This window comes from Podarcis pityusensis, assembly GCF_964106645.2.
Source record: "Podarcis pityusensis genome assembly, chromosome: 11".
Classification (NCBI taxonomy): Eukaryota; Metazoa; Chordata; class Lepidosauria; order Squamata; family Lacertidae; genus Podarcis; species Podarcis pityusensis.
The window spans coordinates 34,926,139-34,952,047 of record NC_138036.1 but is presented as its reverse complement, the minus strand read 5'-3'; the positions used below and the strand labels follow the sequence as shown (position 1 = coordinate 34,952,047).

Genomic DNA, 25,909 nt, shown 5'->3' with positions numbered 1-25,909 from the left:
ATAGCAGCATTGGATGGGTTTCTTTACAAGACACAGTATTAGACAAACAAGTAGCTCAACTTCGAAACCATTTATCCCTAAAAGTTCTGATTCTGCAAGATCTTCTGGATTTCCTAGATAATGCTGATCCTTCCCCTACAAAATGCAGGATGAGGTGCATGTCTTTGTTCGATCCAGGGTTTCCTCAGATTTGGAAAAGCAGGGATGGAAAAACTGTGGCCCTCCAGATATTCTTAGACTACAAGTCCCATCAGCCTTGACCATTGGACCATGCTGACTGGGGTTGATTGGGAGCTGGAATCCAGCCGCATTTGGAGAGCCATAGGTGCTCCATCTTTAATCCTATGAATTAGGTTATAGCAACTGATCCAAGACCACTTGAGGATTTGAATCCAGATTTCCAGTCAAAGTCCAGCAGTCTAATCAAGGGGGTCTCAAATTCTAGAGCAGGATTGGGCCAGGTTCTCCACCCTGTTGTAAACAACAGTGCTGGAAACTTTTCCAGTGAATTTGGAGTGTGCTGCAGGGGGTGCCAAAAGGGAGGAGGAAATGAAGTTGTTACTAGGAGCAAAGGAGATATGCAACATTTTGCGGGGAAGTAGGGGGGCTTACTAATAAAATGGTGGTAGCATTTCAATTTTCTGTCTTTTCTGGAAATACCATAATGATTTGAGACCTCCTACGAGCCACAGGGACTTAAGTGATTTTATAAAATATAGTGGGTGGTTTTATATATAAATATAGATATATAACACAATAGGGTAAGTTTCAGCTGGCTCCTAGCTTAAAAAGGCAGAGGAAAAACAAAAGGGGAAGAAAATCAAGGTGCTTCTACGTCTGCCATTTATGCCTCAGTATCGAAAATTTTCCATGTCACTTTGGCAACAGCAAAACAACAAATGTGAAGATTTAAACCACTAATAAACTGATGGTGCAAGCTGGTTTGGAGTTCTTTCTTTCTTTTTTTAATTCAGCTGACCTTTGTCAAGGCAAACAAGGAACACTTGACATTTTAGTTAAAATAAATAACACATAATGATCTTTTAGTTGTGGTAAGCTCCAATGTTGCACAACTCTTTCCAGACAAAAATTATCTTTGTTGCAAACCCATACTCACACATGAAGAATCCAGAAAATAGTTTCCTAACAAAGCACTTATAAGTCATTCCCTTTGGAGCCTTTTCTGACTAATGGCAATTTCTGGGGTGGGGGGAATCTATTTTTACGAAGGTTCTGTATCAATCAAGTTTGAATCAAGTGAACAATTAAAAAGACATACCCACCATCATAGCTTTCACTCATCTGCTCTTGTAAAAAGAAACTATAGCATTACTACATTGTATTACAAAAATTAGAATAGATTAGTTGTTGCCAACATTTGCACCGTGATCAAGTCTGCTTAAATAACTCAGATGGCATCTATCTATCCTAACCAAAGGCTGTGTCCTGACAGGGATAATTTTCCTCAGTTGTAGTGGCACTTTCTAGAATTCCATACATGTGCTCTGATTATAATTGCCCCATTCTTAGATTTATTCTGTTTCGTTACCAGATTTCATTTCACTTCTTCCATTCTTTCTTTTTCAAACAATGTGGGCAAGTGGTACTCAGAACAGTACTTGAAATTCTGAAATTTGACCACGTTCCAAACTAAACCACATACTGTTTCTGTTGTGCAGTGACGATTTCCTTTTTCTGTAAAAGCTTTGCATCTGCAAAGGAACAATGTAGACTATTCATAGTTTACTAATTTGATATAATTCCTCAGAAAGAAAAATGAAATGGCTTACCCAAAAGTATTTAGCATATTCTTTCTGCATCTCACACTTTTGTTCTCAACAGCTATTAATGCAGAGCAGGCAAAAAAAACCAACCATATTGGGAAAGAAAAGTTATCAGGGAAAACAGCTATGGTATTGGGAATTTTTGTATTTAGTCTAGTAACTAGAGGGGAACAAGATAATGAATTAGGTGGGAAAAGTGGACATTTCTGCCAATTTGTTTCAATGACTGACTGTGAGTCAGTCATTGTATTAGGAGAGGGAGAGATAATATTCTATTTATTGTCTCCAGTCCATATGGGTCATAACTTTATAAACCTTGTTCATAGGAATGGGGAAAACGTGGCCCGCCAGATATTGTGGGACTCTGCCTCCCATTGGTGCTGACCATGGTACATTGCTGGCTGGGCAGATGTGGGTTAGAGTTCAACAACATCAGGGGAGCACCCAGTTGGGGAAGGCTGCTCTAACTACCACACCTAATTGGCAGATTGTTGCCATCGTCAAGCCTTGGTTCTGAGCTCCAAATGGTAATGCCAACCATCAAAGCTGGAAATAGAATGGTGGACTTAATCTGATCACACAAGGCAACTGTTATGGTCTTCAGATGCAGATGTTAACACATATGAGGGTCTACAATTCCATCCTAGTAAAAATGCTTGCAGCTGCAGCTTTTAAGAATGAATCATCTTAGTTCTAAAGCACAGTGAAACAAAAGTGCAGAAAGGTTCACTTTAACCTTTCGGAAAAATTAATTTGTGAATCAATATTTTCCTCTTTGCTGAGTTGTTTTATGGCCAGTGGTGGTATTATGGCCACTGACAAACGTTTTCATCACTGAAATGTTAAGTGCCAGAAAAGCTGAAGAGAGATAGGAGTGGGAGAGCTGTAATGCGATTAGCTGCCCTCCCCAACACACAACTGCTGCTGAGTGCTGGCCAATGCCAAATTTAGAAGTAATTATTAGATTTGCCTCTTAATTAGGGAAGATTTTTGGAACGCTATCAAACAAAATAAAAAAGAAGACTACAGACAGCATTGTTTCACTACCCTTAGCTAGCAGAGAACATCATTCTCACTTGCGGGTTAAATGGCATTAGGGTAGCACATAAAAAGTTCCTTTTTCAGCCTGTATGTAATGCACAGAAAAAGGAAAGTGCTGTTATGCTGTGGCCCATTCAATGCAAATCAAAAGAGTTACAGGAAACTTCAGCATCAGTAAGCTACTATTAAGAATTGCGTAAAAGAGCAATATTCAATATTCTTTAATGAGGACAACAGTGAAAAAGGGTGAAGACTTCTCCCCTCCTTTCTAGAACTGTATCTGAGTGAGCTGACTCAGGAGGCATTATCTGAAAATTCCCCAGACCTATGATGCTGAAATTCAGTAGTTGCTGCCACTACACTGTGGTAGCTAACACACACACACACACACACACACACACACACACACGTGTTCCATAACCACTTCCTGGGTGGTCAAGTTTCTTTCACAATCATCTATTTATTGCCTTCCTCCTTCTGCCTTTCTACATCACCTCCCACTTTACAACCACTGTAGCTCCATCTATATTATTCCACATCAGGGCCTTGTGAAACAACCATCTAGGCTTTCCTACCACATCTCATTTCAATATCTCGTCATAGGTAGTGACCCACATGAGCCTGTTCAACTGTACCCACTGCGGAGCCTGGCCTTAGTTTTATTTTCAGTTCTATGAATCACAGAATCATAGAGCTGGAAAAGACCTTGAGGATAATCTAGTCTAAAACCCTGCAAAGCAGGAACATGCAGCTGCCCCTTATGGGGACTGAACCTGAACCTTGGCATTATCAGCACCATGCACTAACCTACTGAGCTACTTTGTATGCCATTACTAAACTCCATTTATGTATCAACACAAACTTGAATACAGGTTGATAAGGAGAAAGGAACACACTTCTACAGCACCATAGGCAAATCAGTTTATTTGCAGTTTTGCATATGTTTGAGCATTAAGTCTGTTCTGTCCCAGTTCCATGTTACTATAAAAATAGCCTTGCTTGATCAGAGCAAAGGCCTGTCTAGTCTAACATATTATTTCCTACAGCAGCAAACTAGAAACCTCCAGGAAGTCCACAAGCAAGACATGAGGACAGCAACCCATTCCCATGGTTGTTCCTCAGTAACTGGTATTCACACAACCACAATGACTTGAATAATCAATAGCCGCCTTTTCCATGTATGTTCAATCCTCTTTTAAAGCATCTAAGCTGCCACAAATTGCCCCAAAGACTCTCCTCCTGGAAGAGAGGGGAGTGGTTGTGGGCGGGAACCCGAGCCCCACCTCTAGCAGGGGGCATTAGCCCCCTGCCTTCCACTCACCTGGGCTGGCGCCCACCCCCATCGGCAGGCACCCAACCAGGTGCCTCCGAGGGGGCGTGTACAGCAGCCTAAATGCTGCGGCACCAGCCCCTACTCGGCCTCACTCTTCGTCGTCCCGTCGCGAGTCACCCACCCTCCACTCCCTTTTAGCTCAGGGTCTTAGTTTTCCTTGGCCTTGCTATGGACCTTAGGTTGGTCGCCCTGGTTGTCTGGGGGGCCTGGTAGGAATTTTTCCATTTGGCATTAGGCTTTTTGTTTTTTTCGCCTACCTCGTAGCAATCGTCACAACCTTCGTGGTATTGGTGGGTAGGTTAGGCATTGGAATAATGTGTTGTGGTGTCGAAGAGCTAGGTGTGGCCATCGCCTATGCCTTCAATTTTGGGTATTCCGTTAAAGGAATCTGGCGGTTGTGTATTCTGTCCGATGCCTGCTTGGCGGGAGGCCATGGCATGACCCTCGGTGACATCAGAGGAGAGCCTATAGTTGGATTAGCATCAACAGGCTCCACCTACTGGTGAATAAACCCCCCTTGTTTCAGACTCACCCCTCTCCGAGGGGGTGGAGTCAGTTGACGTAATCCAATGCCTAAGCCAATACCTTTTCACTTGCTGTAATCAATAAAGTTGTGGCCTTTTTCTTCCCCATTAACCTTATATCATGTGTCCTTGTGTATTCATTCCACTTTGGGGGGATCGGGTCCTTGAACCACAACATGTACTTTCTATGAAGCTTAATTTGGGGCAATCCCACATTCTCCTTCAGCCTCCTGCACTCCACCCCATTTGGTTGAGCAGCACACCCCAATCTCCTGGATAGGCTTTCTGTGAGCACAGATTGGTGCACAGGTGGGAAAACATTCCTTCTGTGAACTTCCATTCACTTATATTAGGATCCAAGCCATTGGGAACTTTGTAGGGATTACATTTCAGAGAGTTGTCTGTTGTTAATCTCTCTCTCTCTCTCTCTCTCTCTCTGTGTGTGTGTGTGTGTGTTGTTTTTTGGCTCTTACTTCCTTCAGGTCCTCTTAATGGCATTAAGTAGCACCTGTTGCAAAGGTACCCAGAGACAGGAAACTAGTAACTGAACTGGGCGTTATTGATTGGCAGCTGGCTATTGGGCAAATGGAAGCATTTGGAAGAGAAGGGAGTGGGAGATGGGAGATATAAACAGTAAAACCGAGAAAACTGGATCATGATTGGCATGAAAGGAAGGGCTGGAAGCTGCAGATGGGAGTCTAGTGGCAATGAATGGACAGCATAAAACAGCATACATCTCAAAGGATTTTGAACATTATTGTAACTTGTTGCTATTACATATTGCTACATGTTGCTTTATTCATCTGGCTCCCTCTCCAGAAACAGTTAAGGCAGAGATAAAAGCTTTAAAAGACACTCTGGAGACTGGATATTTGTGTCACATCTATTTTGCAATGTACTATTTGCAGCTTGGAATAAGCTTTCCTGTGCTAACTATATCCCTGGAGTTCACTCTACCTGTCACTAATCAGTGAGATGTAAAATACATCAGTGCTTTGAAAAAAATAGTCCTTTTACTAAATTTAAATTGTGGTTAATAAGCTGGGCTACTCATTCTGCTTCCCCTTTTCTGTTTATAAATATGCACTGGCTGCTTCTGGACATGAACTATAGTGTTACAGGAAGAAGTCTCAGGCTTGCTTCCTTGCCTTCCTCCTCTTCTGGTGAGCCAAGAGACAGCAAACTGCAGTTAAACTAAAATGGAAATGAATGCAAGAAAAGAATGCAAGCTCAATGCTCACTATGGTTTGTTCTCAGAACACTGAACTATGGTTTAACATTACGACTAAACTAGACCATTAGTCAGGAGTCCCACAGTGATTGGGATTGGTCAGAGGGCTAGGAGGAATGGGATAAGGATGCAGAATGGGAGCAATGGGATCCTAGGGAGGAGCCCAGAGTGTTGGGAGACTACTACCAGACATCCTGAGAATCTCATCAGTGGTACTCTTGTCCACCTGCAACTTGGTGGATGGAAGGGTGAGGTCCACATCACCTGAATGACACAGACATCGTTTCATGGATAGCCACTGTAGGGAAGCTACTAGAGGTTGGCAGGGCCAGTTAGAGAAATACCTCTGCTCAATCCGCCTCCCCTCCCCCAAACTGGTGAAAAAGATGTTTGGAGCTTCAAAGATGTGGGTACTTTTAATTTTGAGAAAGTGCTGTGGGCACCAGAGGGACATGGCATATCAAAAATAGCTGTTATATTAAACATGGTTGACAAAGGAGTGTTGGGCCTAATGAGCACAGCAACTCATCTCCACTAGGTCTTGTTCCCATGAAGCAATTGCTGAGACTGGAGGTCCCTGCCTCCCCATTCCCTTGGCTCTGAGCCTTCTTCCCTTGGTGGTTCCCCCAGCTGGCTCCTCCCACCATTCTTCTGTGTCCAACTAGTCCATGACATCAGGTACCCATAAATGAAAAAGAGAGCATCTGCATCAGCCACTGCCATACTCACTCACAGAAATAGAAGATGATTGTACTTTTCCTCTGTTCAGAATAGATAGAAAGGTGGGTGTCCTGGCATTCAATAAAATGTGGTTATGTTTAAGGCGGGGCGATGTTCAGTGTAGGTGAGACCGAGCCAGTGCAAATAGGAACGGAGTAAGAAGAGCAAATGGTCTATGGTGCACTGCGGATTTTTAAAGGGATATTCACCAAGATTTCCCCAGGGCACCATAGTGGGCATTGGTGGGCATACTGGCACCTGCAGGCACTGTGTTGACAACCCCTGAATGGTTGTAGGTCTAGTATTTTCCTAGCTGTGGTTGCTAAAAAGCAGCTGGTCCCTCAGTGTTATTTTAAGAATCTGTCCTTAAGCCACATATGCCAGGAAGAGATCCAGACATTACAATGGTACTTGCAAGTACTTTGACAATCAGGCTCCACATGTAAACTCTCTTAATTCTGCACTCAGATTTTTATCTTTAAAAACCAAATTTTAATATTTAAACACTAACCCCAAAGAAATCAATGAGATTTCAGGTGCATATTATTTTATTCTGCTTCATATATTTTTCCATGGTTATTCTAATAAAAAAATACTTTGCCACTCCCAAGCTATAGTTCCTGTCTTAGTTCATCATCTAGTGTGACCGCAAACTTCATCTACACTAAAAGAAATATAGGATGTAGCTGTAGATCTCTTCTTTTTCTTACGCTGTTTGCACCAACCTGAGTATTGTCAGTGTTTTAAGTTTGTTGTCTTTTCTCTCCTCTGTATTCAAAGTTCGGATTAGGCACACTACGGTAAAAAAGTGCTTGGTTTTCAGCTAAAGTGAGTAAAGAAGAAATCTAACTTACCTGAAGGCAGTTGAAAATGACAAAGAAGACCAGCATCCATAGATGTCTATAAGCCATGTGCAGTCCTCCCCAAAGCCATGTAACGGAAATGAGGGCAAACAGGTATAAAACCAGTGGGATTTCTAGAAACAATTAGAACAGGGGAATTTATCAGCTTTGTTAAAAAAAAAATTTAAAGTTTCAGTCTTGAACTGTGGGTAGAGATGTTTCTAAGTTCTCAACGTCTGCTTTGAACATCAGAATTACATAACAAGGGCAATCAATATAGTGGTGACTGGGCAATTTCTGAATCTGCCCTTTCCTGCTTTCGGTCAGCTTTTGAGAAGAGGCATGAGAACGAGAGCACCATCTGCTGACTAATTCATCCCGAAGGCTGCTGAGCAAGATCTGAAATGATGTATCTGGCAGCAAACAGTGGGGGTCAGTGGGTGCAGCTCTCTTATGAAACACACGGGGGAAAATTACTGCATTTCGGGGAGGACAAAGCATGTTTGGCCTCTATAAAAGCAGGTTGGGAACCAAGTGAAAGACTTGCTGAGTCAGCAAACATTGGCTTTCCAAATAATCGAAGTGCTGATGAGGGAATGGGAGAATTCGGAGGAAGGAAAAAAAAAGAATTTAGCATTTAGATGAGCAAACAAATTCCTTAAATTCCATGAAAAGACGGATCAGGTGATACCAGATTGATCTTTGGTATTGACATTGCACTCACAATGGATGGCAAAGTCTGTATTTGCTCAGTTTTGTACCTTTCAAACTGTACAGTTGTTCTGCAAAGCATTGCCCTTTCTCCACATTATTAATTAATGCCCCTTCAGCAAAACTGACAAACGAGTGACGAGAACAACACATGGGAACACAGTAGCTTATCCGGTCTCCCAAGCTCACGTGCCTTTGCTTGATGCAAAAGATAAATCATATATTGAGGCAGGTAGGTGACAGCATGGACAGCTTCCAGCCAGGCAAAGAATAGCTGCTTAAAGGATTTCAGTACAATTGCCTTCCTCACCATCATGACACTGATATTTGTAAAACCCATTGTCTGTTTCTGTTCACAAAACAGGGGCTGCTTGAAGCAACAGGACAAATGAAGGCAGGTGGTAAATACTATGGAGATTTCTCCATCCAGGCACTTTTAAGTCTGCAATCCTATACCTACTTACCTGGAAGGAAGCACCACTGAACTCAACAGCACTTTAGAAAAAGCATGTACAGTAAGTTTGGTTTTAATAAACTTATGGGGTAAAATTCAATGATGTGCTATCTCAGTTTGCCAGATGAACAATGCTTTCTCCCTGAATACAGTTCTGCTTGTTTTCTTGCCCCACCCCAGCCAAGTTTTTTTCGGGGGGGGACCTGAGGGGCGAATGGGGGAAGGAGAGGTAGGAAATACCTGCAGCACAAATGAAAGCCCTTGAATAGGTCTCTTTCAACCCCCTTCTCCCTCCCTCTCTCCCTCTCTCCCCCTCTCTCTCTCTCTCTCACACACACACACACACACACAAAACACACAGGCATACACTGGAACGGCCCTTTTTGTCCTTATTATGCAAGAAACAGGCACCAAGTTCCATCAGACATTGAGGGGCTTGTCACGTGTGCATGATGTCACACATGTGACACACATGTGATGTCACACATGTCAGGAGGAGCCCGCAAGGCATGCTGCTGCCATGGTGAGGCCTAGCAAGGCCCAGCCCCTCAAGATTGGGGGAGGGGGTGGCTCAGCCTCATCCCCACATACTTTGCAGCCCATAGAGTTGGTGCCTACGACAAGAGGGCAGTCACTTCAGCAGGCTATTCTTTCACTGGTTAAGGAAGAACTCCAGGGCTCACCCCCACCTATGGCCAGGAAGTTGTGCAGTATCTAGGGCCTCTCAGAAATCCTCTAAGACAGTGATCACAGGACTACATCCTTTGAGATGTTTTCTTGCTTCTTTTCACAGTAAACCAGATTTACATTGTAATTGCAGTATTATGTGCCTCAGACTTTTTCAAACAGCTGCCTATCCAATACTGATACCCAATATGGAAAAAGGAATCCGCTTAGTCAAAGATTTAAATGGATGTGTCCTTAAAAGGCCCATACAGAAACAGGATACAACCAGGATACAACCAACTTTATTCGCACCATGGTTAGACCTATCCCGAATTCCTGCCAGCCAGGCAAGTGGAAGGTGTTTTCTTCCCAGGAAATTGTGTCTTATATCATTAAAGTAGCTATCTGCTGTTTGGTGTTAATTTGCATACATGCTCTTTGCTTCCATTTTTCACTTTAAATGTGAACATCATACTAAGCCACTGTGTTATGAAATGAGAAATTAATGCAACATATTGAAAGCAATTAAAAAGCAGCAACGCACAAAGTACTGGGGTGTTTTGTTTTGTCTGAGTGGTTGAGCTTAAAAAGCAAAACAATATAGAAAATTTGTGCAAGTTTGGCCATCTCTTTCAGACTTCTGCTTATGCAGCTTTGAAAGTTGGACCGGGGGGAGGGGGAGGGAGAACACATAAACTACTAAAGCTATCATGCTTAGGCACAATGAGAAAAAAGGATGAATAAGCTAACATTTGGCATAGGTTTGAGCTGAAGTTAAGTATAGGAAAGGGTTGGGGGAGAACTTGCACAGTCATTCCATAGGAGCTGGGTGTGTGTTGGAGGCTGCAAACCACTGCATGGGTGGCAGATATTGCCTGCTTTTCCAAACATGGACTCCTTTCCTGGCCAGCCTTTGCGTGAGATCATAAATTCTCCAACAGGTGTGTACGTGATGTCTCATTGCTCTTCTCACATCCATCCCACCCCACACACATCCGAGTGGATCGGCCACAGTCCAATAGACTTGGTGAGGTACATTTTTTAAAAAAATGCTTTGTTATATTAAAATGTTAAGTTCAGGCCTTGTGCAGCAAGTGGCATGATTAAAAGATGCTGAAAGTGTGCAGAGCTTCCTGTTTTTCTCAAATCATTTGGAAATTCAGCTCCTGTTCTATTATGTTACAGTTTTGTCAATAACAATTGCTTCACTATGGAGTGTTTAACCTATTAATACAATGCTGAAATCCAGCCAGTTTTCAAAAGTCAATAGCTGGCCGAGAACTCTGCAGTGACATTTTGTCCTGGCAACCCAGCATATTTTGATCAAACAAAGCATTCAAAACAAGAACAAATAAGACTTGCTAAGCAGCTCCTGGGAAGCCTTAAAATACATGCTTTGGAAAAAAAGTAAGGTATTGCAGAAAAAGAAGTTGTCAATAACATGTGGTTAAAGGAAACATTAGCTAAGAAATGAAGGGATCTAACTGGCTTTGTTAACTAGATCCCAGTCTCATACAGACACATATTGCATAGGGTGACTGAGGTCTAAGTATCAGAACAACAATCAGAACAACACTAGGAACAGTAACCACCTACAATTGCCAGGAATAAAACTCAGAAGACGCAATATATCAACAGAATGGTGGAACAGTCAAGCCTTTAACAGAATAGTGTAAGTGAGGAATGTATAATGGAAGCTTAAGTTGAACATTAAAGGCCATTGTTAGGACCTTGCCTGGCTGCTTTACAAATACTGTCAAACAACTAGCTCTTTATCAAACGAGAGGGATAGGAGATTCTGTTTAACTTTCCATCAGTACTATCTATGTTTTGGAAATATATGCACCAATTGACTTTTGCATGTGCAGTCCTATGAAATCTGCTACAAAAGTTCTTCACTACTTAGAAAGAAACTGCAGGGCAATGTGTTATCCTGAGTTGCAGGTGCTTATGCACATGGTTGGGTGGAAAGCCTATAGAAAGTAAGGTTTCATTTTAATCTTCTGTATCTCATGAGAATTGCAGCCGGATGCTAGATCAAATTGCATTTGCTGGGGGAAATACTGAGCACAATCCAGCACAACTTAAACATCGATTCAATGGGAGAAGTCAGCACACATTGAGTTTCTCCCATTTAAATCACTGTTTTATTTTGTGGATGAAGAGGGACAGAGGAAAAACTGTAGCTAACATAATTTTCCCTTTAAGGATGACTTATCAGGATCTGCATCCAGGAGCCTTATCAAAATTATGTACAGAATTAAATATACTTAGACTAAAAATTTCTTTTATTAAAAAAATGCTTAAGAGTACTAATGCACCGAATGATGCCATATGCTTCTTTTATGTAAAAATAAAAGACTAAAATAACACCTTTCCAAGGGGAATGTTTAGGATAATATAATGTTTTTATGGTATCAGAGCCTTCAGCTGAGTAATAAAAACTAAATAATCTGCAAAGGCCATGCTATGAATGGCCCACTACGCTAAGGAACAGAAGGGAAGAACGAAAATTTCAAACTTGCTTTTACAAGCAGCAGACATGCCCTTTTGTGGAGCATGTCACTGACAGCTCAGCTTATGCCTTAATGAATTGTGCCTTGCTCGGGTGTTTCTTGCTCCAGCACCATAAACATGCTTAACAACCCAATCCTATTTATTCAGTGCCTAGTCCCACTGTGTTCAAAAGGCATTATTTCTGAATGAAAGTGCATACAATCACATCTTCAGTTATCCGATAAAGCAAATGAAACTCAACTGTCTCTACCTGAGATAGAAGCATCTGAGCCTTTTAAGCATTCCACTAAAACTACATGTCACTTGCTAATGTGTATAAAGGTTGCCTGGGATAGCTCAGTTGGTAGAGCAGGAGACTCTTAATCTCAGGGTCATGGGCAGTGCCGGATTTACGTATAAGCTAAACAAGCTATAGCTTAGGGTCCCACTCTCTTGGGGGCCCCCAAAAAAATTAAAGGGAAAGAAAAACCTGGATGTACATTTCCAAAATATAAGATAAAAATCAAATAAAATAAAACTTACATACAGCAACAGTGTTTTGTGTTGTGTAGGCTCCTATGATGTAAGTAATGGGCCCCACCTACTAGCCTGCTCCCTAAAATATCACTGGTTTGCTCATTTCTGTATATAGGTTGTCTACATTCTGCATGTGCAAATGGCTTCAGATACCTATTAGGTCCATAAATTACCATATAGCATATATTCAACATAAAAAACAGTGTCAATTTGTTGTTGACAAAGAACAGCTGGACATATAAAGGGCCCCATTGCCTTCAGTAGCTTAGGGCCTCATCAAACCTAAATCCAGCCCTGGTCATGGGTTTGAGCCTCACAATGGGCAAAATAATCCCTTCCAACTCTCTACGATTCTATGATGGTTCTTTTAAAACTATTGTGGTGGGGACAGTCAGGAGTAGGGCTAGCAGCAGAGTGGAAAGAACTAGGAGTCGATTTACCAATCCTGATCATCTGCACGGAAAGGGCATGTGTGTGTTTTCTGACCAAAGAGGTAGGTGAGGCTAAAGTTGCACACATTTTCATGTATAGTATGTTAGCATATTGCACAGATTTAATTTGTGCCATTTCAACTATACATGGTTGAAAGCCAGCTGGTTGAAATTTTGCAAGTCAAACACAAGCAAAGCAGAGAGCTTAAAAGCTCTTTTTGTGCAGAGAAAACCCAGTTTGTGCAGAGAAAACACAGCCTAAGAGGAAACTGGCTTTTAAGTCTTGTGCTGTTACAGTACTTTCCTTAAGAAGTAAAGCAGTGAAACATTTGTTAAGGAATACTGCTGGGATGGGAGACACTTTGGGTCATTCATTAGTAATGATTAGAAAACTAGGTTGTTGGCAATACAAACTAATAAGCTTTATTTGTTAATAAATATCTGGTCCTTGATCATGATTTTGGCATAGCTTATTGGAAAAGATATTTTTCAGCTGTCAACCAAGGATCAAAAGATTTCCAGGGTTTGAGCCACAGTGATTCATCTTTGCCCTTTAAACGTTAACAATTTTATGTTAGCTTGAGTTTGGAGATCAGAAAACATTTGTGCAAATGGTTTAAATACAGAGTACACCATACTTTGTTGCTTGAGTTAAAAATACTAATTGCTCAGCACTGAAAAGCAATGAAGTCAAGAATGTATGACACTTCTAGACTGCCCCTATTTTCCAGGAGGGATTCAAGTACATACTGGAAATTTAGGTTTACACAGTTAAGTGGAGTAAAGTGCTCTGTTGCCCTAGTAGTGCAACAAAGCCACTTAAAAAAACAACACTCTACCCCAGACCATTTGTGATTTAAAAAGTGATGGTGAAATGTACGAAAAACGTGGGATGAAGAAATGATTAATGGGAACACATATAAACACTCCATGAGCAGATCAGGATGAATGTTCATTGTTGTAGAACCTCCCCTCAAACAAATAAAAACAAATGCTCAATAAAGACCAGACACAATGCACACCCTCAAGCACTTCTAAATGTCTGAATCTTCTTTGTAATGTCAGCATATTGTGTTCATTTCCCCCCTGGCTATGGTGTTTACATTACCCCACCCCCAAAAGCCAATAAAAAGAATAATTGGAACATTGTGTTAATAGTGCCCTGAGTTTCTTTGCAAATATTTGCTTTGCTTCTCTCTCTTGAGTTGAAAAGGTGACATGATGTGTTTAAATTTTAATATATTTTTAATTAGTTGGGGGAAAACTATTCTGTAAAGTAACTTTCATTCTCTTCATAGCAGGGCTAGAAGGACAGAAATTGATCTGACGGGGGTGGGGGAAGAGGGCAAGATTCTGCCAAAGGAAAAAGCATTTTAAGGACTCCTGAATTCCACGAGAACAATTTGAGAAAACACTTAACTGAACTCTCTCAAACAATTACATAATGAGCTTCTTACTGCCGTTTAATCTTTTCTCAAAAGTTTATGCATGGGCTGCCCCAGAGTTATGTTAAGGAAGGAAACAGAGTCTCAGCACAGGAAAAATGTTAATCCCAAAGTAAAGCCACTTTTAGTAAAGGAACGCCAGCAGCGGACAATGCCCAAGTTGGTGTCGATGGAAGAAAAATTCAGATATGCTAAACTGGGCAACTTACCAGAATGCCTATGAGCTCTACATTGCTCCCCAGGCAATGATCCAGCAAGGAACCATACAACTTCCCTGCTTTGGGTGAAAGAAAGGGAGGAGGGAAACCCCACATACTTATGGTGAATTGTGAAGCCTCCAGTGAGCTCTGAATTATGATCACTGTATGCGATTCCTTGCTTGCCAGATCATGAGCCAATCAAGGGGTTTTGGACACACAAAGTAGTTGAAGATATATCCTTCCAGACCAGCCCTCATTTAGATTTTGCCACCGACTGTCCTAGTATTAACCTTATTGTATTTCTCATACATACATGCCTGGGGTGGGAAGCCTCAGGCGGGTGGGACGCAGGTGGCGCTGTGGGTTAAACCACAGATCCTAGGACTTGCCGATCAGAAGGTCGGCGGTTCGAATCCCCACGATGGGGTGAGCTCCCGTTGCTCGGTCCCTGTTCCTGCCCACCTAGCAGTTCAAAAGCACGTCAAAGTGCAAGTAGATAAATAGGTACCGCTCCGGCGGGAAGGTAAACTATGTTTCCATGCACTGCTCTGGTTCACCAGAAGCGGCTTAGTCATGCGCCGCAACCCCAGAGTCGGCCACAACTGGACCTAATGGTCAGGGGTCCCTTTACTTTACCTTTATTTCTCATACATACATGCCTGGGATGGGAAGCCTCAGGCCGTAGGGCTGAATGTGGCCTTCCAGGGCATGCTATCTGGCCCTTGGGACTCTCTCTGGCCATGCCCCTCATTGGTCCTGCTGCAAAGCCTCTTCTCGTGGTTTTGCCTAGCTAGAATGTGCCCTTGAATGTTAATGTGTATCCTCTATCCAGACAAGCAGTGTGTAGAAACTAGCCTAATGAGCAAACAAAACAAACCCCCAAAACCTCTGTGTGGGAATTGTGGAGAGAAAATGTAACCATGAATGGGTTTGGAATGGGGGTGGGGAAGTAAACACTAGTAGGAAACCTCTCTGGGCACAGGATTAGTAGAAGGCAGAAAGGCAAAGCAACAGTCCCCTGAATTAATAGTATCACTGGGCCCCTAAATCGGGTACAGTGGTACCTCTGGTTACATACTTAATTCGTTCCGGAGGTCCGTTCTTAACCTGAAACTGTTCTTAACCTGAAGCACCACTTTAGCTAATGGGGCTTCCCGCTGCTGCCGTGCTGCTGCTGCACAATTTCTGTTCTCATCCTGAAGCAAAGTTCTTAACCTGAGGTACTATTTCTGGGTTAGCGGAGTCTGTAACCTGAAGCATGTGTAACCTGAAGCGTATGTAACCCGAGGTACCACTGTAGTGCCAATATGTGGCACCATCTGAAAAATGGTCAGTAGAAAAATACTGCAGATAGATACCTAAGGGAGGGGTCGGGAAGGGTAGTTTAGACTGTTTGACATGTCAGGCTTCATTAGCGAAGGTGGTATCTGAATTGTAATTATACTTTGTATCGATGCCTGGGGCATCAAAGCTTTGCCATCCCAGATGTTCAGGAACAAACCAAACAAGATTTGTTTGTTCTTTTTTTAAATATAAATATATATGATTGGTTTAAGTGGAGAACTGGGTGTGAACATTTGGAAAGAGATATATTAAAAACAGTTAATGACTTGTTGGCAATTCAAAAGAAGTTCCATACATCATTCCCCTTCATCAAAACTTGTCATCTGTTAGTCAATTACCTTGCATTGCTGCTATATTCTATGACTCAGCATGCTCATTTCTAAGGTGAGAGTAAACACATATATGAATCATCCGCATGCAATGATTTTATATATATCTATATCTGGGAGTGACTTACTGGAGCACGTGTATTTCTGAAAACCAGAGCATGGCAAGTGACCTGCAGGGTTGAGGTGTAAAAATTTAGAGCAGCTAGTCACGTTCTGTTCTATTGTTTGGCTATATTTTTGCAAAAATTAAAAAATGCCCTAGAGATTTCAGACTTGGAACATCAAGCTAGATGATCCTACTTAAAGTCCAGAGCAAACTGGATCAAACTTGCAGATTCTCCTGACGGGGCTATGCAGAAACGATTTATGTACTGCAAGTGATCAGCCTTGAACAAACATTACACACTTTTTGTGTGTAATAAAAGTCCAAGAGCCTGCAAAGCTGCATAAGGAAATGGCAAAAATGCAAGGGGGGGGGATGCATAATCATTTCCCTAACCACTGTTTTCTCCCCTTTAGGAAAACACATGTTGGTACACCATGGAAGGGAGCAGGTGGGATGGAAGGAGGGGAAAGTGGTGGGTTGGGGGAAGGAGTTTCTGCAGTGGCAGATGTAACTACTTGGGCTTCTGATCCATAGGCTCAAGCTGTTAGTTTGTTTGATTTTTTTATTTTAGCTACTGTTCCATTTGGTTCCTGTACAAATATTTTTAAAACTCTTGGCAAAGAACAAAACACTTTGCAGCAAAGTTATACAAACCAGCCTAGAAAACAATCTGAACCAACTGAAACCTTCCAAATAAATAAAGCAATATGGTTTTATAAGCTGAATATGTTCGTATTTCAGAAAACAGAAAACAATCTTTCCCTTTTTGGAGATTTTTAATGCTGAAAGAATGGCCAATGGCAACAGTTTTGCATGGCTGCAGTAACACAGCAACGCTGAACATTTCTAGCACAGAATTTCACACACCAGACAGAATCATGGGAGTTCAGTTTTCATCTGTAAAGAAGATCTATTCATAGGCCCAGCAGAACTGAAGAAATGCTTCAAAAAGTTAAGGAAGGCTGCATTCTATGCAGACGCCCCATTGATTGTGGTGGGGCTTAGTTTTGCATAAACATGCACAGATTGTGCCATTTGCCCAACATGTTGAAATGTGCACTCACAACTTACTGATAGCTCACAATATCTCACTGCTGGTGAAGTCCACGAGCCCCACTCTAAACACTGCAAGGAGGAGTCTCTCTTGCTGCTATAGGTCATATATTATGCATTAACCACCTTGCTGTCTGATGGAATTTTGAAGATCCTAGCTCTTTATTTGTAAAGAAATTATGGTACCTTTTAGAATCACCAAAGCTGGTGTCACTAACTTGTGGGCTTATAATGCGCAAATGCAAGGAAAGCAACATACTGAAACTATAACTACCTTCCTCACTCAATCTCCAAAGCCTCATGCACAGTTCTCCCTCTACCCTTTCTCCCATCTTCTTACATGGCCGATGGGTAACGGTAACAGTAGCGGGAGGTCCCTCAACCTCCCTCAGGTGCCTGGAATGCTGCTGTGAGTCAAACATCAATCTGGGAAGTGCAGTTTCCCATGTCTATTTTCACAGTGCACCAGGTACAGAAATGAGAGGCAGAGATGCCTCGCTCTGCCTCCAGATCCAGATAAGTGATATCACTGGGAACACAGCTGAGCCCAGTTTGGTTTAGCTTTCTTCCATAGGCTTTGTGGGAGTGGGGGGTGGGGAACAGAATCCAGCTGATTATTGAGCTCTTCCAGATCCAAAGCAGGTTTTTTCAGAAGTCATGGCACTATTCTAAAGTGACCAGGACTACTCTCTCTCTCAAGGACCGAGAGAGACATTCTCTCCCTACTCAGTGTAATGAGGCACTAGGGGCAAAGGGAAGCTGCATCTGCAATGGACAGTTCTCAATGAGGCATCTTGTCTATGCAACCAGGCTTCAACAACTGGAACTCATCCACCGGGGCTGGACTAGGTAGTGCCCTAGACGCCACCAAAGACTGACAGTGGCATTCAAGTATCAATGGATCTGAGCACCTTTAACCTTGAAGTGGCTAGCCTTAAAGTGTCACAGTGTGCGTCCAAGTGTTGCTTTGCATCCACAGATAGGCTAGTTTGCAGGAGATTCTTAACCACTGGGAAAGCTCTGCAATGAACTCCTAACATCTAATCTGAAGCCAAAGGAATTTTTTTTAAAAAAAACTACACCAAGCTTTGTATGACCCAATAGTACCTTCTACCTTAGTACCTTCTACCTTAAAAGGTCTTTCATATTTTTTATAAACACAACAGGCCACAATCCAATAAGCAAAGTGTGCCAGAGTGCATTCATTTAAATGGGCTTAAGTGCACTTAACTCTGAGTTAGAGTGTTGCCAGACTTGCTCTTTCTCTACAAGTTATACTTTCTCTAGGGAGAGCACAATTCCTTTATACATTTCACCCTCAAAAGACTCACCTATTTCTGTTTGAAAAAAATGTTCCTGTTGACAAATCTTGAAACACATTACCTCTTAGTAAAATCATGTATTTTTGCTTCTCAGAATTCCTTTCCTATCAGGTTTTTCAGGTCAGTAGGTAGACAATACCATTTTTAATTGCACATATCTAGTTCAAGTCCTTGCTGCAAAATAGGACTACTCACTAGTGACTATTAAGTCACAGATCAACTGATGCAGTCTGTAACAGCATACAAAAATTAAGAAGCAGATGCATGGCAGAAGATGCTTGAAGCAAAAATAATTACAGATGGCTCAAGCATGTTGCATGCCACCTACAATAAACACACACGCATACACCAGATGACGCAGTCTATTGAAGCCATACACATCACCATTTTTATTAGTACCATGCCATAATCTTGCTTTGTGAAAAAGCTACCAGAGACAACCTCCGTGATCTAGAACTTTATCTCATTGATTCATTGAATTAATGTGTTCATTTTAAAGATGGACTAGCTCTGATGGGCTTACCAGCCCCATTTTGCTACTGCAGATGGATAACAAACTATGACAAAAGAAGAAGCAATAAAGGCAACAATCCACCTGGCCTCTTCATGCTATCTAAGGTGATAACAAAAGTTATATGAAACAGCAGGTACATAAAACTGACTTGAGCAGCAAGATCCTAAGCACACTAACTCATTGAACCCTCTGAGTTCAACAGGACATATTCCCCTTAGGTAGGATGACAGAAATGCAGCTCCCTGTCATAAAATCCACCACTTTTCTCAGCGCTCTTTAGTTTAAAAGAAATTGAAAGACACAAATGGCAATCTAAACTTTCCTTTCCGCTCTAATTGTCTCAGAAGTTTGAAGTAAATAAGCCAGGAAGTGGGGGGAGGGGAAAAGGGGAAATGAGTACATTGTGTGATCAGATTGTACTTCTTTTTTTCTCTCTCATGAGACAAAGGAGTTGGGTCTCCAGGACTTATGCCAACAGGAAATTCACTAACATGACTTCTTCCTATACGTAGAAATAAACTGGCAGAAGATCAAAACGGAATGAATAAAAATAATAGCAAAAGGGATCCCCAGTATGTTAGGTATAGTACATTTGGAGAGTTGCTCACTGACTTTAGGTCACTATAAGTGCTACACTTAAACTTATCTGACCTGAGATTTAGAAGGAAAAAAATCTATGGGGATTTTCTCACAAATCTGATAAAAGAGTAAGTATTTGTGGAGAAATCCCTACCAATGTTCTGTGGGCAAAATCAACAAAGACTTTCTCAACACTGCTCAAAATGGATGAGAGGTGCTGTTTATTTCAGTGGGGCCTACACAGAGAACTTTCTCACAGATTATTCCCTAAAATGGTGAAGGACATGGCTGCAAAAAGGGGAAGCCATTCCAGCACTGGGAGAGCTGAGAAGCAGGACTCACTCCACTGACTCTGCTGCAACATGCCACCTCCGTCAGGCCTCCTCTCCCACAACTGTCATCCATTTCACCCCGCTGCTTCAGTGGGAGAAATAGGAAGGAGGACTTCTTCACCTGTTTAATTTCTGCATAACACAAAAGCTGTTGAAGGCACAGGAAGCCTTCCAGTAAGAAAGTGGCTACCTATTTGGAGAGACTGGTTATTGCAGGAACCTGCCTTGTTAGTTTGATTAGGACCATTCCATTTTCCATACCTGTAGCATTCGTTCTTCCTCTGAATACGTCATCATATGCTTTCCACTGGGGAGTCACCTGATAGGCATGGATAAACACCACAAATACCACCACCAAGCATACTAGTGGAACCAGCACGGCAGTGAAAAGGGCTGCATAAATATTTGGGATAAAGCACCTGGAAAGAAAGAAAAACTAGGTAATTTCCAGACATTATAGGCAGTTTGCATGGTGCAAGGGAGGGGGGAGGAATCCGACATTTCTTTACAAGCTACAAATTGTTTAATTACCTACTCAAATAACATGACTATTTATTTTCAAGTGGTCTTAATTGCCTTGTACATCTTGAAATAACGAAAAATCGTAATTATTAAAATGTGATTAATTTTCTTCTTATTCCAATATAAACAAAAAAGAGCTAAGTACACAGAAAATTATTTTTTACAGCTCTAAATATGTTTATTTAATATGGACACTTAATTGCACCATTTCTTTAAAGTGTGCTGTGTAATTTTCCATTTTGAGCCTTTGTAACCACAAACATCTTTTTTTAAAAAAAAAAACACTTAAAAAAAATCAAGGAGCTTCGTGTGTAATGAAAGGCAATAATTTCCATTGTAGTTAAACCAAACTACATGCCACTGGGAGGCTGAAGCCATTTTTCCTCACCAAACTACCTCCTCTTGCCATTTCCTCCTCCTTTGTCGCTGTTTGCTTTTTTCATCCATTTAAATTATAACTTACACTCAGTATTTTTACACTGCGGTGGGCAAATGGGTGAGGCTAGACCTCTATATTCCAATTTGGCAATCAAAGAACAGGTGGAAACAAGTACTTTCCTTCTGCAAACCCAACCGTGGGTGGGCAAATTAGGAGGGGGAGATGGATGAGCATTGCATTAGTCAAGGATGGATGAGAACATTGCCTTCTTCTCCACTGATGGAATTTCAATGTCACATCTTCCAAGGACAACTTCACTGGAATATTTTGTACAATGGATTTTAGCTCCTAGTGCAGAAGCAGTGGCTCTAAACAGTTTTTAGGAATGCAGGACGCTTACACTGAGTCAGGACATGGATCCATCTAGCTTTTAGTACTGCCTACACTGGCTGGCATCATTTCTTCAGAGTTTCAGATTGGGGACATCCTCAGTCCTGCCTCAAATGTCCCACCCATTAGCTACAAGCCTTCCCTAAACTCAGTACATATTCAGTTCCCTTGACTTACTTACTTACAGTTCCCTTTGAACTTGCTTGCATCCTTTTTTAAAACACAGCACTGTTGAAAAGTATGCCTCTAGTATGTGCTAGCATTACAGCTGCTGCCATTTTGTACTCTCCTTAGTAAAATGCTGAATTTCTCGATTTGCCTCAGTAAAGTTCTTAGGACCTTTAATCTACATCATTAAAGACTGCAACTCTAAGCATGCTTATCTGGGAAAATATCCAATTGAACTGAATATGGCTTAATTCAGACTAAACACATATTAGATTGCACAGACAATGACACATAAGTTATTTTATTCAGAAAATAAACAGGTTTTTGGCTGTACGGGAACAAACATTTTCAGCTCAAGAATTCCTATCAACAGGATGTTCCTGCCGTTAATGCACTCTTAACATCTTCAAGGAAGCACACAATCATCTGATTTTAGAAACTTCATGAAGCATGAAGGATAAAAATATACGTCCGGCTTAAGATGCAATTCTGGGCTGCATCAATAGGAGTATAGCATCTAGATCAAGGGAAGTAATAGTGCCACTGTATTCTGCTCTGGTCAGACCTCACCTGGAGTACTGTGTCCAGTTCTGGGCACCACAGTTCAAGAAGGACACTGACAAACTGGAACGTGTCCAGAGGAGGGCAACCAAAATGGTCAAAGGCCTGGAAACGATGCCTTATGAGGAACGGCTAAGGGAGCTGGGCATGTTTAGCCTGGAGAAGAGGAGGTTAAGGGGTGATATGATAGCCATGTTCAAATATATAAAAGGATGTCACATAGAGGAGGGAGAAAGGTTGTTTTCTGCTGCTCCAGAGAAGCGGACACGGAGCAATGGATCCAAACTACAAGAAAGAAGATTCCACCTAAACATTAGGAAGAACTTCCTGACAGTAAGAGCTGTTCGACAGTGGAATTTGCTGCCAAGGAGTGTGGTGGAGTCTCCTTCTTTGGAGGTCTTTAAGCAGAGGCTTGACAACCATATGTCAGGAGTGCTCTGATGGTGTTTCCTGCTTGGCAGGGGGTTGGACTCGATGGCCCTTGTGGTCTCTTCCAACTCTATGATTCTATGATTCTATGATTCTAAGAGAAAACATCATTGTCAATTTAGTTTCCAATGAATACAAATAGATTTATTTTTCTCCATTGCTAGGCACAAAGCTCCAAGTAGATTCCATTCCTTTGGGCTTTGTTTTCTGAACTCTGTTATTTCAAGGAAAAAAGATTTATAGTAAAAATTTCAATTTCTTTCGGAAGGTATGGTGCACCCATGACTACTTTGCTTTTTACATAGCAAGAACAAACAGGTGGGGGGGGGGAGAGATACAAAAAAACCCCCAAAGCTACTTATTAGTTCTCCAAAATATGAATGTGTAATGTTTATTAGTACAGTCGTTGTGATTTAGGAATAAATATCATTAAAGGTATCCTCATCTGAATGCAACCACCCATGTACAGGTGGCTTTACAAAGGTTTACAACAGATGTTCTGGACATGCACAGGTGGGCATACACTCCAGTATGCTGGGCCATTATTGAGGAACGGGTGGCAACCATTTCACACCGGGGTTCCATTCCTGGTCCCTACATGTGTTGCAGAGTGTGCATAAGCATGCCCTACCCCCTTCCGGGTCCAAAAGGACACACACGCCAGTGGTCGCACATCAATTGGATGCACCTAAAATGGTCACTGACTGTATTGGAAACTCACAGGCCTTAAATTCCCAGCTGTACTTCTGCATTACTGTGTGTCTGCATTGAGACTTATGCCAATTCTGCCAAGGTGTGGGCAGCTGTACCTACACAAACCTGGATCTTTTATGTAGTATTTCCTCTCTAAAAAACATAATGAAAGAAAGAAAGAAAGAAAGAAAGAGCCTACAAAAACTAAACCGTAGCCATGGTTCAAGTGCAAAACTAACTTTAAACAAACTACACTCTCAATGTCAAGATTGAGAAATCACAAAACCCAGGGCTGGGTTAGCCCTTAAGCAAAATAAGCTTGTGCTTAGGGCATCAAGGGAAGGGGGGGGGGGGCGGCACTACAGAAATTTTCCATTGCCGGATTTACCATGGACCAGCAACTCCACTTTTCAGTTTACAAATTCTGTTACAAAATCTGTCTAAATTAAAGCACAAAATCACAGGATTCAGCTGTAAGATAGTACTGAAATTGTTTGTATCATGGAATAAAGTGGAAGTATACAAAAACAAACATTATTTTCCATCTTACTGTAGGTTTTGTTTTATTTCGAAAAATAAAATTTTATTTTATGGTTTATTTTTATATATATATTGAATTAGATATATATGGGGGGACCAAAAGCTTTTAAGTGCTTAGGGCCTCAAAAGGTCTTAATTCAGACATGACAAAACCTCTATTAAAACTGAGGAAGCATGACTAGTAGTGTCTAACAGATTGAAAGCACCTTCCTATGCACCTAATTCTAGCCTGAACAGGGCTCAATGGAAGTTCTAAGATGACATTATGTACAAGGAACATACATACTTTGTGCTAACTCTATAAATGGGAACCTGCAAATTTCCTAGATCTGCCCCCTTGTACTGATCCCGTTCATTTCAATGAACCTAATGAGAGTTGCTGGGCATTTAAACACATGACATCCCTGTTTCTGTGAATTCTAAAGGAAGATTTTAGATTAGGATTGACTCATTCCCCTTCATTCTCATTCCTCTGTTCACACAATCAAATGCTAGATTCAGCTTGAGTTTAAACTAGAAGCAACAAAGGTCAAAGAATAGGTTGAGACTATCAACAGAAAATAACTGAGAGGAAAGCTATAGCTTCCTACATAAGAAATTCTACCAAATGAAGATCTGCCCTTTTTTTTCCAGTTGCAAGCCTCTGAAGTAGAGGCTACTACAGTTGCTGGGTACTCTTCTTGCTCTTATACCACCTGTAGGAAGGAACATCAGTCTACCGATCTTACCCTGTTTCCCTTTTAATTCTAAATCACCTTTTTGTTGAATGCCTGATATTATGTGCTCTGTTGTACTGAGTGCATGTAAAGACTTATCAGAGCAATTAACTGGAACATTTTGAAATAGGCTATTGGCAGAAAATGCTGACTTTGCAAAATGAGCTTCCCTCTGACCCTCCATATCCCTAATTTTTTTGTAAGCAGTGCTCAGATGAAACCCAGGGAACACATACCTGCAATTGCAACCCAGTTCCTGCACATACACACAAGAGGGTGCATGGAACTTGGTGTGTTTTACATCTAATTTCACACTGCTGTGGAGAGTTGCCAGCAAATTCCCTCTGGCATAAACAAGCACAGCCTTAGCTTTAATTAATATACAGTCATATCTTGGCTCCCGAACGCCTTGCGAGTCAAACATTTTGGCTCTCGAACACCGCAAACCCGGAAGTGAGTGTTTCAGTTTGTGAACATTCTTTGGAACCCGAACGTCCAATGCAGCTTCCGATTGGCTGCAGGAGCTTCCTGCAGCCAAGTGGAAGCTGCACCTTGGTTTCCAAATGTTTTGGAAGTCGAATGGACTTCCAGAATGGATTCTATTTGACTTCCGAGGTACCACTGTATGTCCATTGGGCTTCATCTGCACTATACATTTAAAGCCATATCATACCACTTTAAACAGCTATGGCCTCCCCCAAAGTATCTTTGGAATTGCAGTTTGTTACAGGTGCTGAGCTGTGTTAGAAGAATCTTAACAAACCACAGTTCCCAGGATTCTTGGGCCTGGAGCTATAACTGTTGAAGTGGAATATTAGATCTTTAAATGCATGGTGTGGATATGACCCAAGCCTCCTGCAGTGGTCAATGAGTGTCCTCCGTATCTGGCACCTTACTCTTTCCCCAGCACATTGATTCAGGGAACTGAGCTCTGTGACTTGCTGGGTCCCCTACAGTAGCTTAAAATGGGTTAAATATTAATATAGCAATTTTTAGTGCAATTTTTAAGAACCAGGTGGACATGCACTGTTGCAGTCAAAAAGGGGAGATGCCTCAGACCTTATTACTATTACTATTATTACTATTACAACTATTTAAATTTGTATACTGCCCTATACCCATAGAACTCAGGGTGGTTCACAACATGAAATTACAATTAAAAAAACTCAAAATACATAACAAAAATAAAAACAAAAACAAGCCAAGGACCCACTCTTCCACAGCACATTTAAAGGGACATCAGATGTCAATCAGCCAAAGGGCCCTCCTATAATAATTCTCCTTTAGCTGATCCTCTTGTCCTAAGCATGATCTCTCTGTGCGTCAATGTCTTTAGCCAGTACAAACCAATTCATGTGTGGGCTCATTCTTTCCTTCCTGCAGTGTGAATTGCATATTGTCTCTTACACTGCACAACAGACCTCTCACTGGATTCTGCTGCCGCTTTATGCATGGTGACTGCTTTTAAAATGACTGTGTGTTCTTTGCATGTATACTCATTTTGTCCCTGCGGCTTC

At 41.6% G+C, this 25,909-nt stretch overlaps 1 protein-coding gene across 3 annotated transcripts in view; it reads right to left on the bottom strand.

The window, feature by feature from the left end:
- ADGRV1 (adhesion G protein-coupled receptor V1) overlaps nt 1-25,909 on the bottom strand; it is a 236,191-nt gene that overhangs the window by 19,702 nt on the left and 190,580 nt on the right. For 2 of the 3 annotated variants that reach the window (XM_080972133.1, XM_080972134.1), the window contains 2 exons: nt 20,256-20,413; nt 7,488-7,609 (listed from right to left, as the gene is read on the bottom strand). In XM_080972133.1, the coding sequence (XP_080828259.1) occupies nt 7,488-7,609; nt 20,256-20,413 (280 nt within the window). The remainder of the gene's footprint in view (nt 1-7,487; nt 7,610-20,255; nt 20,414-25,909) is intronic. The other variant, XM_080972135.1, reaches the window with a different exon arrangement.